This window comes from Nicotiana tabacum, chromosome 2 (genome assembly GCF_000715075.1).
Source record: "Nicotiana tabacum cultivar K326 chromosome 2, ASM71507v2, whole genome shotgun sequence".
In the NCBI taxonomy this organism is placed as follows: Eukaryota; Viridiplantae; Streptophyta; class Magnoliopsida; order Solanales; family Solanaceae; genus Nicotiana; species Nicotiana tabacum.
The window spans coordinates 104,065,010-104,078,649 of record NC_134081.1 but is presented as its reverse complement, the minus strand read 5'-3'; the positions used below and the strand labels follow the sequence as shown (position 1 = coordinate 104,078,649).

Genomic DNA, 13,640 nt, shown 5'->3' with positions numbered 1-13,640 from the left:
GGAGCTATAGGTGGTGGAGGTGGAACTGGAGCTATAGGTGGTAGAGCTACAACTGGAGCTATAGGTGGTGGAGCTACAACTGGAGCTGTAGGTGGTGGAGCTGGAGTGACTGAATCTCCAAAAGATGAAACTGGTAGTACCTCAGAAATATCTAAGTGATGACCTGAACCTGTGAAGTATGATTGGGTTTCAAAGAAGGTAACATCAGCGGACATAAGGTACCGCTGGAGGTCAGGAGAGTAGCATCGATACCCCTTTTGTGTTCTCGAGAAACCCAGAAATACGCACTTAAGAGCTAACTTATCTGTTCCTGGAATAAGGTTATGGACAAAACAAGTGCTTCCAAAGATACGAGGTGGAAGAGAGAACAAAGGTAAGTGTGGAAACATGACAGAGAATGGAACTTGGTTCTGGATAGCTGAAGATGGCATACGATTAATAAGATAGCAAGATGTAAGAACTGCATCCCCTAAAAAACGCAACGGAGCATGAGATTGTATGAGTATGGTACATCAGTTTCAATAAGATGTCTATTCTTTCTTTCAGCTACCCCATTTTGTTGAGATGTGTATGGACAAGATGTTTGATAAATAATCCATGAGATTTCATAAACTGCTGAAATGGGGAAGACAAATACTCTTGGGCATTATCACTACGAAATGTGCAAATAGAAACCCCAAATTGATTTTGAATTTCAGCGTGGAAGGTCTGGAAAATAGAAAACAGTTCAGATCGATTTTTTATCAAAAATATTCAAGTGCACTTGGAATAATCATCAATGAAACTGACAAAGTAGCGGAATCCCAAGGTGGAACTGACCCGACTAGGATCCCAAACATCTGAACGGACTAAAGTAAAAGGTGACTCTGCTCGATTATCAAGACGCCGAGGGAAATGGGAGCGAGTATGCTTACCGAGCTGACATGACTCACACTCTAGAGCTGACAAGTGAGATAAACCAGATACCATTTTCTGAAGTTTTGACAAACTGGGATGTCCCAACCGTTTATGTAATAAATCTGGTGAATCAGTAACAGGACAAGTTGTAGATGGAAGACAAGATGTGAGTCCATGTGATTTAGCAAGGATAAGGTAATAAAGTCCGTTTGATTCATGCCCGGTACCAATGATCCGCCCCGTACTGCGTTCCTTTATAAAAACATGGTCATCAAGAAATAAAACAACGCATTTAAGTGATTTGGCTAAGCGACTAACAACTATGAGATTAAAAGGACGATTGGGAACATAAAGGACTGAATCTAAAGGTAAGGAAGGAAGTGGGCTTGCTTGACCTATTGCAGTTGCCATGGTTTGAGACCCATTGGCCATTGTGACTTTTGGAAGAGATTGAGAATACGAAATAATAGTGAAAAGAGATTTGTTACCAGAAATATGATCTGATGCACCTGAATCATTGACCCAAGACTCAGAGGATGAAGATTGGGAGAAACAAGTCACGCTATTACCTATTTGAACAACAGAATTTATCTTAGAAGATGTATGCTTACATACTTTGTACTGAAGGAACTCAATAAAATCTGCTAAAAAAGCCATCCGACTATTCAAAGCATCGGTTCCCATGTCGCTACAATTTGTAGTAGTAGGGTTAACTTGAAATAGTAGAAATAAGTAACTCCGGTGAGAAAATAGAACACCGGTTAAGCTTGAAAACACTGGTTACAACAGTAAAAACAGAACACTGTTCTGCGCCGGAACATTGTTCACGCCGGAATCTACTGTAGCTGACGGAAAAACTCAAAGTGGTCGGAATGAAACAAAACCAGTGAGAGTAGGATCGGAATTACCAGGCGATCCTACTGTTCAACTGGAACTTTTTCAAAATCTGCCCGTAACAGTGCTCACGCGCCGGCGCGGAGGTCAGATCTCGCAGTAATTTTTTTTTTCCATGCGCGTGAGGGCGCGTGGACGTGTGTTTTTCGATGGGGTTGACTGGGGTTTGGTCGCCGGAGCCTGAGTAGTCTTGTGGTGGTGTTGGTTTTTGCACAACACCAACAAAAAGTGATTTGCTTACGGACAACCTTCTAAGTCGCCGGAAAATTACACGGCGAAGAGGTCTTTATTCCCGGAAGTCGCTGGAATGATGCACATCGACGGGTTTCTCACTAACGCTCTGATACCATGTGAGAAAGCACGGGAGAAAATATATTATTGATATTAGATAATAAATACAATACAAGAGGTCCCTATTTATAGCTATACACTACAAGGAGATATTACTCATCTTCCAATGTGGGACAAGACTACACTATAAATGGGCCAAGTGGGCCGGTCCAAACGGTCCCGGTCCCGGGCCGGTCCCAAATTAAACGGGCCAAACGGTCCCGGGCTAAACGGGCTTTTTGTAGGGACCGGGACCGTTTGGTCCCGGGCTAAACGGGCTAAGTGGGGGCCCAACATATATTTTTAAAAAAAAAATTAAATAGATATTAGAGACAAAAGGATGTTAAAAAAAATATCTAAGGCAATGCTTTGTAAATTTTATTATAGAATTGTGACCTAAATTTTATTTAACATCCTAAATTTTAATATTCAATATTTAATATCGGGTTTATCTCACTTGTCAGCTCTAGAGCGTGAGTCATGTCAGCGAGTAAGCATACTCGCTCTCATTTCCCTCGGCGTCTTGATTTTTTTTTTTGATAAGGTAAATTGTATTAATCAAAAGGGAGAAAAAAAGCTCCCGCATACAAGAAGTATACAAAAAGTAGAGAATTTACATCAGAACATGATTCTCTACAAATGACGCCCAATCTTCTACACAAGTAGGTGCTACATGTGTGCACCAAAAAGCGATCAAAGATAAAAGAGTATTCTTAAGATGTGAAAACGGAGACTCAATCCCCTTAAAAACTCTCCTATTTCTCTCTCCCCAGACTAACCACATGAGAGCTAACGGGGCGTACTTCCACGCCTTTTGCTTGCTTCTTCTACGGAAACCGGCCCAGCTATATAGCATTTCCTTTACAGTGTTTGGCATCACCCATTGAACACCAAAAAGATTCAGGATTGCCTTCCATAAATCCCAGGACACAAGGCAATGCAGCATAAGATGATCAACTTCTTCCCCTGAGCTTTTACACATGTAGCACCAACTAACATGTGTAATTCCTCTCTTTCGCAGATTTTCAGATGTCAAGATCACTCCCCTCGCTGCTAGCCATGCAAAGAAGCACACCTTCGTGGGCGCCTTAGGAATCCAGATCGATGAGTATGGGAAAGTAGCCTCCCGTCTCACCAACATACTCTGGTAGAAGGACTTTACGGTGAAAAGCCATCATCACGCAACCCCCATCTCCAAGAATCATAAGATGGATGGGGCATATCTTGCCCGTATAGCAGTGCCAACAAATTTTGGAGCTCCGCAATCTCCCAATCTTGCATGTTCCTTCTAAAAGAGAGGTCCCATACTATCCCCCTTCATGCTCCTTGCGAATTTGTTGGACCATCAATTCCTTCTGGTTTGAGACTCTGAAGACATGGGGGAAAGAGACCCTCAGAGTAGCCTCTCCACACCACCTGTGATTCCAAAAGCTAATTCTCCTTCCATCTCCCACCTTGTAAGTGATGTTGCCATAGAAAGCTTCCCAGTTCTTCATGATGTTCCTCCACATGCCACACCCGAACGGTGCTGTGATTGCCTTGGTCCTCCAACCCCCTCCCGTGGAATCGTACTTTTCTGCTATGACCTCCCTCCATAGAGCATGCTTTTCTACCCCGAATCTCCACAGCCACTTCCCCAGCAAAGCTCTGTTGAATACCCTGAGATCTTTTACTCCAAGTCCACCCCACTTCTTTGGGGAAGTGACTGTCTGCCAATTCACTAGATGAAACTTTCTAGTTCCATCTGTCGCATCCCAGAGAAAATTCCTTTGAAGCCGCTCCAGTTTTTCTGTGATGCTCACAGGTGCTTGCAACAGGGATAAGTAATAGGTAGGGATACTTGACAAAGTGCTTTTAATAAGCACTTCCTTACCGCCTTTTGACAAATATCGTTTCTGCCAGCCTGCTAATCTTTTTCAACCCTTTCAATGACTGGATTCTAAACAGTAGTATCCTTTTGCAAGGCACCCAATGGTAGACCCAGGTAGGTAGTGGGGAGAGAGCCCATCTTGCATCCGAGAACATGAGACAAAGCATCAATGTTAACAACCTCACCCACCGGGAAAATCTCACACTTGCCGAGGTTGATTTTGAATCCTGATACTATCTGAAACCACTGCAGTACCTGCTTCAGGCAGGTCAACTGATCCATATCAGCATCACAGAAAACTAGGGTGTCATCCGCAAAAAGCAAATGAGAGACCCTTCAGGCACTGAGCACCCCGATCGGAGCTGAGAAACCTCTCAAGAAGCCTCCACTCGCTACACGATCCATCATTTTACTCAGAGCATCCATCACTAAAATGAATAGCATGGGGGATAGGGGGTCACCTTGCTTGTGCCCCCTGGAGCTGCCAAAGAAACCACACGGGCTACCATTAACCAGGACAGAGAATCTGACCGATGAAATGCAAAACTTGATCCATCCCCTCCATCTTTTCCCAAACCCCATCCGTTTCATAATGAAGTCCAGGAACTCCCAATTGACATGATCGAAAGCCTTCTCAAGGTCCAACTTGCACAGTAATCCGGATTCTCTATTTTTCCTTCTGGAGTCTACAAGTTCATTTGCCACTAGAGCAGCATCCAGGATCTGCCTACCTTCCACAAACGCATTCTGGGAGGACGAAACAGACACGTCAAGAACCTTCTTTAGTCTGTTGGAGAGCACTTTAGAAATAATCTTGTAAATGCTCCCCACTAGACTGATAGGCCTATAGTCTCTGATACAAGATGCGCCTTCTTTCTTAGGCACAATGGTAATAAAAGAAGCATTGATGCTTCTCTCGAAAGCACCATTCACGTGGAAGTATTCGATGGCTTCCATCAACTCCCCCTTAACAGTGTCCCAACAGAGCTGGAAGAAGGCCAAGGAGAAACCATCAGGCCCAGGGGCCTTATCACCATCACAGCTCGACGCAGCATCGTGCACCTCCTCCTCCTCGAAAGCTCTTTCTAGCCACTCATTGTCTCCCTCCCCTATGTGGTTGAACTCTATTCCCCCCAAAGTAGGCCTCCAACTAACTTCCTCTTTGTATAAGTTCTCATAAAACCCCACTATCGCCCATTTTACCTCATCTTCTCCCTCGATCCTCACCCCATCTACAACTAAGGACTCTATGAAGTTTCTCCTTCGATTTGCAATCGCAACCCTGTGGAAAAACTTAGTATTCGAATCCCCCTCCTTTAACCAGAGCGCCCTTGATTTTTGTCGCCAACTAGTCTCCTGAGCTATTGCTAGCTCGACTATTTCACTCTTAACCTCCCCCAATCTCACTTTCTCAGATTCATCTAGCTCCCCCACCCCTTCCCCTCTCTCTAATTCCCCCAATTCATGCATAAGCTCCCTCATTTTGACCTCCACCCTCCCGAAGACCTCCTTGTTCCACCTAATAATATCTCCCTTGAGCAATTTGAGTTTCTTCGACAGACGGAATGAGGGTGACCCTGATACCCCGTAGTTAGTCCACCATTCTTTCACTTTGTCACAAAATCCTGGCACTTTCAACCACATGTTCTCGAACCGGAAGGGAGCACGGACCCCCATCCCTCTGCATCCATCTAGCAAGATAGGCAAGTGATCTGAAGTCAGCCTAGGTAAAGGGATCTACAACACATTCGGCACCAGCTTATCCCAGGAGGACGATATCAGAAATCTATCGAGTCTGGACCTTGAGTTTGAATCCTCCGCCCTGGCCCAAGTAAACCTTTCCCCTGACAGAGGAAGATCAATGAGAAAGTGATCATTGATGAAGTCAGAAAACTCCTCCATGGCCCTCGAAATCAAATTGCACCCTAATCTCTCCTCCGGGAATCTAATTGTGTTAAAGTCTCCCCCTAGAACCCATGGAATGTCCCATTCCCCCATAATATTAGCAAGTTCCTCCCAGAAAGACACTTTGGACTCTTCCCCTACCGGCCCATACACTCCCCCAAATCCCCACTCCACCCCACTCACTCTATCTTTGACGAGAGCTGCCAAAGAGAAAGCTCCCTTCCTAATCTCCTTTACCTCCAAGCTTCTATCATCCCACATAAGTAGAATGCCCCCGGCACTTCCCGCTGCAGGGACCCAGTCATATTTCACCCAACTACCTCCCCAGACATTTCTCACGATCGCATCCGACAAAACTTCCATTTTGGTCTCCTGAAAACAAATTAGGTTGGCACCCCACTCCCTAACTCCCACTTTGATGATGGCCCTTTTGTTTGGGTCATTCATCCCCCTGACATTCCATGAAAGGATCTTAACTTCCATAAGCAACAATAGCCCTCATTTCCCCACCCCCCCTAGACGAGGTCCCTTTCTCCATGTCACACACTCGACCCCTTCTCTGATACACCACTACATCCCCTATTTTATTTTGATTAACACCTTTACCCAACTCCCTCCCCGCGCCTTCGTAACAAGGTTGTTGCTCAATCTCCCTCAACAGTTCCAGCACCCTTTCTTCCTTCCCTTCAAAAGAAACACGTAAGAACTTCCCAAAGTTTAATAGTTTATCCTCCACCCATAAGGACATGTCCACTTCTCCAATCGTTGAGAGGCACCAACCGCAGGAATTAATGCCTCTCTTGGAGGAGATTGTATTGTAACCTCAGCACATCTAAGCACAGTGGGAGATGAGGGGGCGATGGAGCTGGGTCCATCAGAGGCGGTGGGCCGTGGAATAACACCGCCAGCTTTTGCCGGTGCTGCCCCTGGAACAGTGGTTGAAGAGGAGCACAAGTCCCTAGTGTTTGGTATAGCATTGTTTGAGGCATCATTGGCAGAAGGAGGAGGAGTGACTGCTCCCATATGTTTAGGAGCCTTATCGGACGCCGCTTGATATAATTTGGGCCCCTTTGGATCGATTCTAATAGAATTGGGAAAAGTTGCTGGGCCCATGTGTAGAGGCCCAGACCTATACTTGCTGAAATCTTGCCCGACCCTATGATAGTTAAGAGAGGCCCGACCCTATGATAGTTAAAAGAGGACGCATCACTATCCCATTCACGTCTTTTCCTCCTGTTAAAATTTTGTCTTCTTCTCCCAAGTTCAAACCTCCCGTCACTTCTCGATCTACCGTCTGATTCCAGCTTAGTCCACTGATCCGGTGAGCCCTCCCCTCCCTTCAGAAACTGATTTCCCCTTCCCTCCCTTCTATTTGACCTTTCCTTTTCTTCCGCCAAAATCACAGGCATAAAGACGGGGCGAAATTCAGGGCTCAACCAAACCCTGTAGCTCAAGTAGCCATCTTCCACCACAGTGGAGACAGGGATTCTGCCCATTTTCCTCACCACAATCCTTACCCGCGAGAGATCGTGCAAGCTGCAAGTGACATCAATGAAACCCCCACAGATTTCCCCAACCTTCTTGAATAGGTCAAGACACCAGAGATGCACCGGGAGACCCACCATGTTGACCACCAATGTTTCGCCAGTGAAACGAGGGTTAAGACACCCATCGTGCTCCACCCATCTGTCTAACTTTAAGAAATTCCCATCAAACCACCTGTTTCCTTTGACAAGAATTTCTGAAGCTTGAGACTCGTCGACAAATCGAAAGAGATATTGCGTGTCACCCAGTTTCGATATTTTCAGTCCGTCCTTGACGTTCCATGCCTCTGCTGCCCAGTTCCTAACAGCTTCTGGAGAACCAACCCATTTGGAGAAAGACCCAATCAAACAAGAGTCCAAAAAACCTTTACGCCTGAGAGTGTGCTTCTCGGACAGCGAGAAGTGTGGCTCCTGCCCTACGTCAAGCTTTCGCTGGCATCTTCCCCCAAGTTCGAGGGCTGGCCAAGATGCAGCTTTGCTAAAAGACATGCTTTCTAATTTTCTAGATTCTAGGGAGAAGTAGGAGCTTCTCTCTGTAGAGTCTGTCATAGCTAAACCAAGAGCCTCGCAATATATATATATATATAATCAAACAAGAGTCCAAAAAACCTTTACGCCTGAGAGTGTGCTTCTCGGACAGCGAGAAGTGTGGCTCCTGCCCTACGTCAAGCTTTCGCTGGCATCTTCCCCCAAGTTCGAGGGCTGGCCAAGATGCAGCTTTGCTAAAAGACATGCTTTCTAATTTTCTAGATTCTAGGGAGAAGTAGGAGCTTCTCTCTGTAGAGTCCGTCATAGCTAAACCAAGAGCCTCGCAAGGAGACTGACTGAAGAAGGGAAAGTGAGAGGGAGTGAAATCTGGCCGGAAAAAGACACCTCCGTCGCCGAAAAATAGCAAAAGTGGTCGGAAGTTGGAGGTTGATGGATGGGTGAGGTCGGAATAGCCTCGCGAAGAGGCTGTCTGAAGGAAAAAAGTTGGATAAGCTATATATACATCTTATATACTATATATAAGATGTATATATAGTATAGTATAGTATATATATTAAATGTATAAAACGTTTGGGGTTAAAACAAATATATATAGTGTAAGTATATATATATATATATATAAAAGCTATATTCGATAAGCTATATATACATCTTATATACTATATATAAGATGTATTAGTATATAAGATGTATATATAGTATAGTATAGTATATATATTAAATGTATAAAAAGTTTGGGGTTAAAACAAAGTTGGGGGTTAAATGACTATTTTCTAAATAGACAACGGCTATTTTTCGGCTACCTAAAAATATAGCCGTTGGGACCGTTTGGCCCGCTAAGGGACCGGTCCGGTCCCTGGCGGGTTAAATGGTCCCGGGCCTGGCGGGCCCAAATCATAGGACTGGCCCACGAGACCGGCCCGGGCCCACTAAAACCGGGCCAAACGGGCCTGGCCCGTTTGGGCCGCGGTCCCAGGACGGTCCCGGGTCTGGACCGGCTCACCTGTAGACTTAGGGATGGAAACCGAGGACAAGAAGATATAAAAGCATAATTGGGAGATGACGGACGATGATAACTTAAACCGACATAATGGGGATTAGGCTTAAGTGTTGTCCGTATACCTTTCCGAAGTGCAATCGGTGTACTAGGAAGAGACAAGTCCGCAGTAGGAGCAGGGTCAAGTGCAGGACGAGAACCAGTTGGGCCTGATGTAGGGTGCAAACGACGATGATAAGTCAAGAGTGGTGTTCCTGTGGCTGGGGATCTAGGAGGAACAACACTAGACTCCTCAACGGTTGGTATGGGTGAAACTTCTGTGGTCGAAGGTGGAGGAGGAGCTATAGTAAACTCCTCAAAGGTCGGTATAGGTAAGACCTCAAATTTATCATGGTAGTCAACAGAGATAAAGAAAGGTTTAGACTAAAAAAATGTGACGTCAGCTGACATAAGGTACCTACGAAAATCTGGAGAATAACAGCGCTATCCCTTTTGAATACGAGAATAACCAAGGAAGACACACTTGAGAGCACGGGGAGCTAACTTGTCTTTCCCAGGGGCTAAATTATGAATAAAACACGTGCTTCCAAAAACACGTGGTGGAAAAGAGTATAAGGGTGACTGGGGAAACAATACTGAATGTGGAATCTGATCCTTGATGGGAGATAAAAGCATCTGATTAATCAAATAACAAGTTGTGAGAACTGCATAGCCCCAAAAGCGCAACAGAACACGAGATTCAATTAGAAGGGTGCGAGCAGTCTCAATAAGGTGCCTTTTCTTTCTCTCAGCAACCCCATTTTGCTGAGGGGTATAAGGACAAGATGTCTGATGAATTATTCCTTGAGAAGTCATAAACTGCTGAAACTGAGAAGATAAATATTCTAAGGCATTATCACTGCGAAACATGCGAATAGAAACACCAAATTGGTTTTTGATTTCAGCACATAAACTCTGGAATATAGAAAATAACTCAGAACGATCTTTCATTAAGAAAAGCCAAATACATCTTGAATAATCATCAATGAAACTAACAAACTAACGAAATCCCAAGGTTGAACCGACTCTACTAGGACCCCATATATCAGAATGAACTAAGGAGAAGACAGACTTTGCATGACTCTCAACACTACGCGGAAAGGAGGCTCGGGTATGTTTCCCAAGTTGACACGACTCACAATCTAATGTAGACAAACTAGATAAACTAGGCATAATCTTCTGAAGTTTGGATAAACTCGGATGTTCTAAACGTCTGTGGATTAGATCTGGAGGATCTGTAACTAGACATATTGTGGAAGGACTGAGTGGGTTAAGGTAGTAAAGGCCTTCTGATTCATGTCCTGTACTAATTTTCTGTCCCGTACTGCGTCCTGCATAATAAAAGAATCGTCAATAAAATATATACCACAATAGAGGGCACGAGTCAAACGACTAACAAATGCAAGACTAAAAAGACAGTCAGGGACATAAAGAACGGAATCTAGGGTGATAGAAGACAAGGGATTAACTTATCCAACTCCTTTTGCCTTAGTTTGACATCCATCGGCTAAAGTAACAGTGGGAAGAGATTGTGAATATATAATATTTGACAAAAATGATATATTACCAGAGATGTGATCAGAAGCGCCTGAGTTCATGACCCATGGGTCAAGAGTACTAGACTGGGAAACACAAGCAAAAGAATTACCAGTAACAGAAGTATCAGTCTGAGCAACTGAGGCTACTTGTGGATATATCTGCTTACTTGCTCGATACTGAAGGAGCTCGTTATATTCTTCTTTAGATAAAGAAAATCCCTGATTACCTGTAGTCTCGGTCTGAGCAATGTAAACATTTTTGGGTGGACGACCATGTAAGGAATAGCACATTTCACGAGTGTGTCCAAGTTTCTGACAATAAGAACACTTGGGTCTAGATCTTCCAAAACGACCTCCTCCTCGTCTATGCTCCATAGTTTGAGATGCCCAAACATCCACTGTCTAGGATGCAAGAACAGAGGAATCAAGTATCTGTGATGGGATCACTGGGTGACTTGGTGCTGCAGCAAGGCGGAGTAATCAGGAGAATAATTCATCAATTGTCGGGGCAGTCGGACTAGCCAAAATCTGGTCGCGTACTGAATCAAGATTATTAGGAAGTCCAGCGAGGGTAAGAACGAGAAACATCTTCTGTCGTTGCTCTTGTTGTTTTTCAACACTAGCAGAAACTGGCATCAACTTCTCAAATTCCTCCATGACTGCCTGTACTTGACCCAAGTAAGTATCTAATTCCTGCTTCTTTAAGTTTGTCATCCGCAATATCACATAATAGAAGCGAGATATGTCATTAGTGTATAAGGTGCGTGCCTTTGCCCAAACCAAATAACATGTCTGGAATGGACGAAACAAGGGCATCAACTTGGAATCAGTAGATCGCCACAAGATGCTACATAACTGAGCATCGATCTTTGCCCAAAGTGCTATTGCCTTTTCATCTCCTTCGCTAGACTGTTTGCATATTATTACCAAATAAGAGAAAGAATCAACTGTAATCCACTGAAACAGAGTAAGGAAACACAGAAACAGAATAAGGAAATACTGTAGCTGCCGGAATCTTACTGTAGATGCCGGAAAAAACTCAAAGTGGTCGGAATGAAATGAAAACAGTAAGGGTAGGATAGAAATTACCAGGCGACCCAACTGTTCTGAAGGAAGTTTTTCAAAAAATGGCCGGAAGTGGTCGTACGCGCCGGCGCATGAGCTTCTGGTGGCGCGTGGAGGCGCGTGAGGAGGGTGCTGCCGGAGATTTTCACTGGGGTTTGGTCGCCGGACAATGACGACTCTTTTGGTAGTGTTGGATTTTGCACAACACTGACGGAGACGAAGCAGACGCAAAACAGCCTTAAAAGAGCCGCCGGAAAAAAAAAACTTTCGCTGACTGATTTCTCTTTCCGGAATCGCTGAAATTTATGCACAACGATAAATCTCTCACAATTGCTCTGATACCATGTGAGAAGGCATGGGAGAAAATATGTTATTGATATTGGATAATGAATACAATACAAGAGGTCCCTATTTATAGCTATACACTACAAGGACATATTACTCCTCTTCCAATGTGGGACAAGTCTATACTATACATATCTGTAAACTAACAGTTATATTCCACCTTAGCATGACTACTCATGCATTGCCTCCGTTGCACGTTCTTCTGTGGTGTTTTTCGATATGGTGTAACATGACAGAGCAATGAGGTATTAGAGATATCAACTCACTTGAACTCTGTACTCCATAGAGGAAGTGGAACCATATCAGAGCTGCATAAGGAAAACATTTTTGGTCGGGGAGGTTCTTTATGTTGTGCTTCTCTTAAAATTTCTCCTCCAATTCATCTTTTTAAAGCATTTCTATTGCTTTAACTTTTACTTTGGAAAGCGCATACTTAGAGAGCCATTAGTAATAGTAATTAATTTGTTTTGTAACTGAGGAAAGTAATTACTAATAGTCATTTCCTGCTTTGGTTTGACAAGAACAAAGTGGAAAGAAATTGGACAAAGGAAAATAGTTTTCATTTTGGGCTCCTTTTTCTCTCTCATGTGGGAGGGAAGATAATGTAGAGAGAAATTAGAGCATAAGCCATAAAACAATATGTTTTTATATATGTGTATGTAATTTTGAAAAAACAGAATCACTTTTTATTTGTCCTCTCTGTACTTTCCATTCAATTCATTCCCAAACAGAGGGTACGTTTCAAGAAAAAGTTCTCTCTCTAATAAACCCACAAAGTTTGTGTAAAAGCCACTCTTATGATTCTGCTTAAACTGTTTTATGTTCAAAACTAACCTGCAGACCTAGATTTTTCATAATGATTTTGAGGAAAGAAATTGTTGGAAGGTTCAGTAATATTGATGAATCTTAGGTTGCTCCAATACTGATAGTTAACTTTAGTTAATGACAATTTCTTTCTTGTTTGGCTTGATTTTTCAGGTCATTTTGCTGTTAATCTTGGTCGCAGATATTGTGGTCTACATTCTCTTTCTAGCAGACTTCTATTATCTACCATTCCGTATTGCACCCTATCTCCGTGTGGTGTTCTTTATTTTGAACATTAGGTAAGCCGTTGTAGGATCGCTTCTTATTTAATTTTCAACTCTAGTCACAACCTCGTATTGGTGTTGTGTTTTAAATTTCTTTACCCGGACTTCTCCCGCCAAGTGGTCTCGCATTTTTCTTTACTAGCTGTTTTTTTAAAATTTTAATTAATCATATAATCGTTGCTAGGAATATGATTTTTGTACACAATTTGTAACTTAAGTATTATATGTGAACTGTGAAGGAATTTAAAGAAGTGAGCTTTTTCTGTTGTTGTCTCCCCAAATATTAAGCAAATAGCATTGTGTTTTTACTGCTGTTAATCAATTATACTCTCATGCTTATGTTCTTTCACTGTCCATAATGCTTTCACGCACTCTCCCACCCCACCAAGGAAAGAAGGGGGGCCTGATCTTCTGTGGTTCTGTGAAATGGATGGCTTTTATCAACTTTTGAAATGAATGGCAGTGTCCAGATATGAATTTATTCAGTGTTCTCTCTCTCTCTCTCTCTCTCTCTCTCTCTCTCTCTCTCTCTCTCTCTCTCTCTCTCTCTCTCTCTCTCTCTCTCTCTCTTTGTGGTCATGTTGCCATCTTCGACTTGTATGAGCTTCAAATGTGTAAAGTATGTCTTGGACAAGCAGT

The 13,640-nt window shown here is 43.4% G+C and overlaps 1 protein-coding gene across 2 annotated transcripts in view; it reads left to right on the top strand.

Annotated features, from left to right (window-relative positions):
* Nucleotides 1-13,640, top strand: part of LOC107770546 (two pore calcium channel protein 1A) — a 42,663-nt gene that overhangs the window by 11,050 nt on the left and 17,973 nt on the right. For both annotated transcript variants that reach the window (XM_075224181.1, NM_001325066.1), the window contains 1 exon segment: nucleotides 12,892-13,016. In XM_075224181.1, coding sequence (XP_075080282.1) covers nucleotides 12,892-13,016 — 125 coding nt within the window.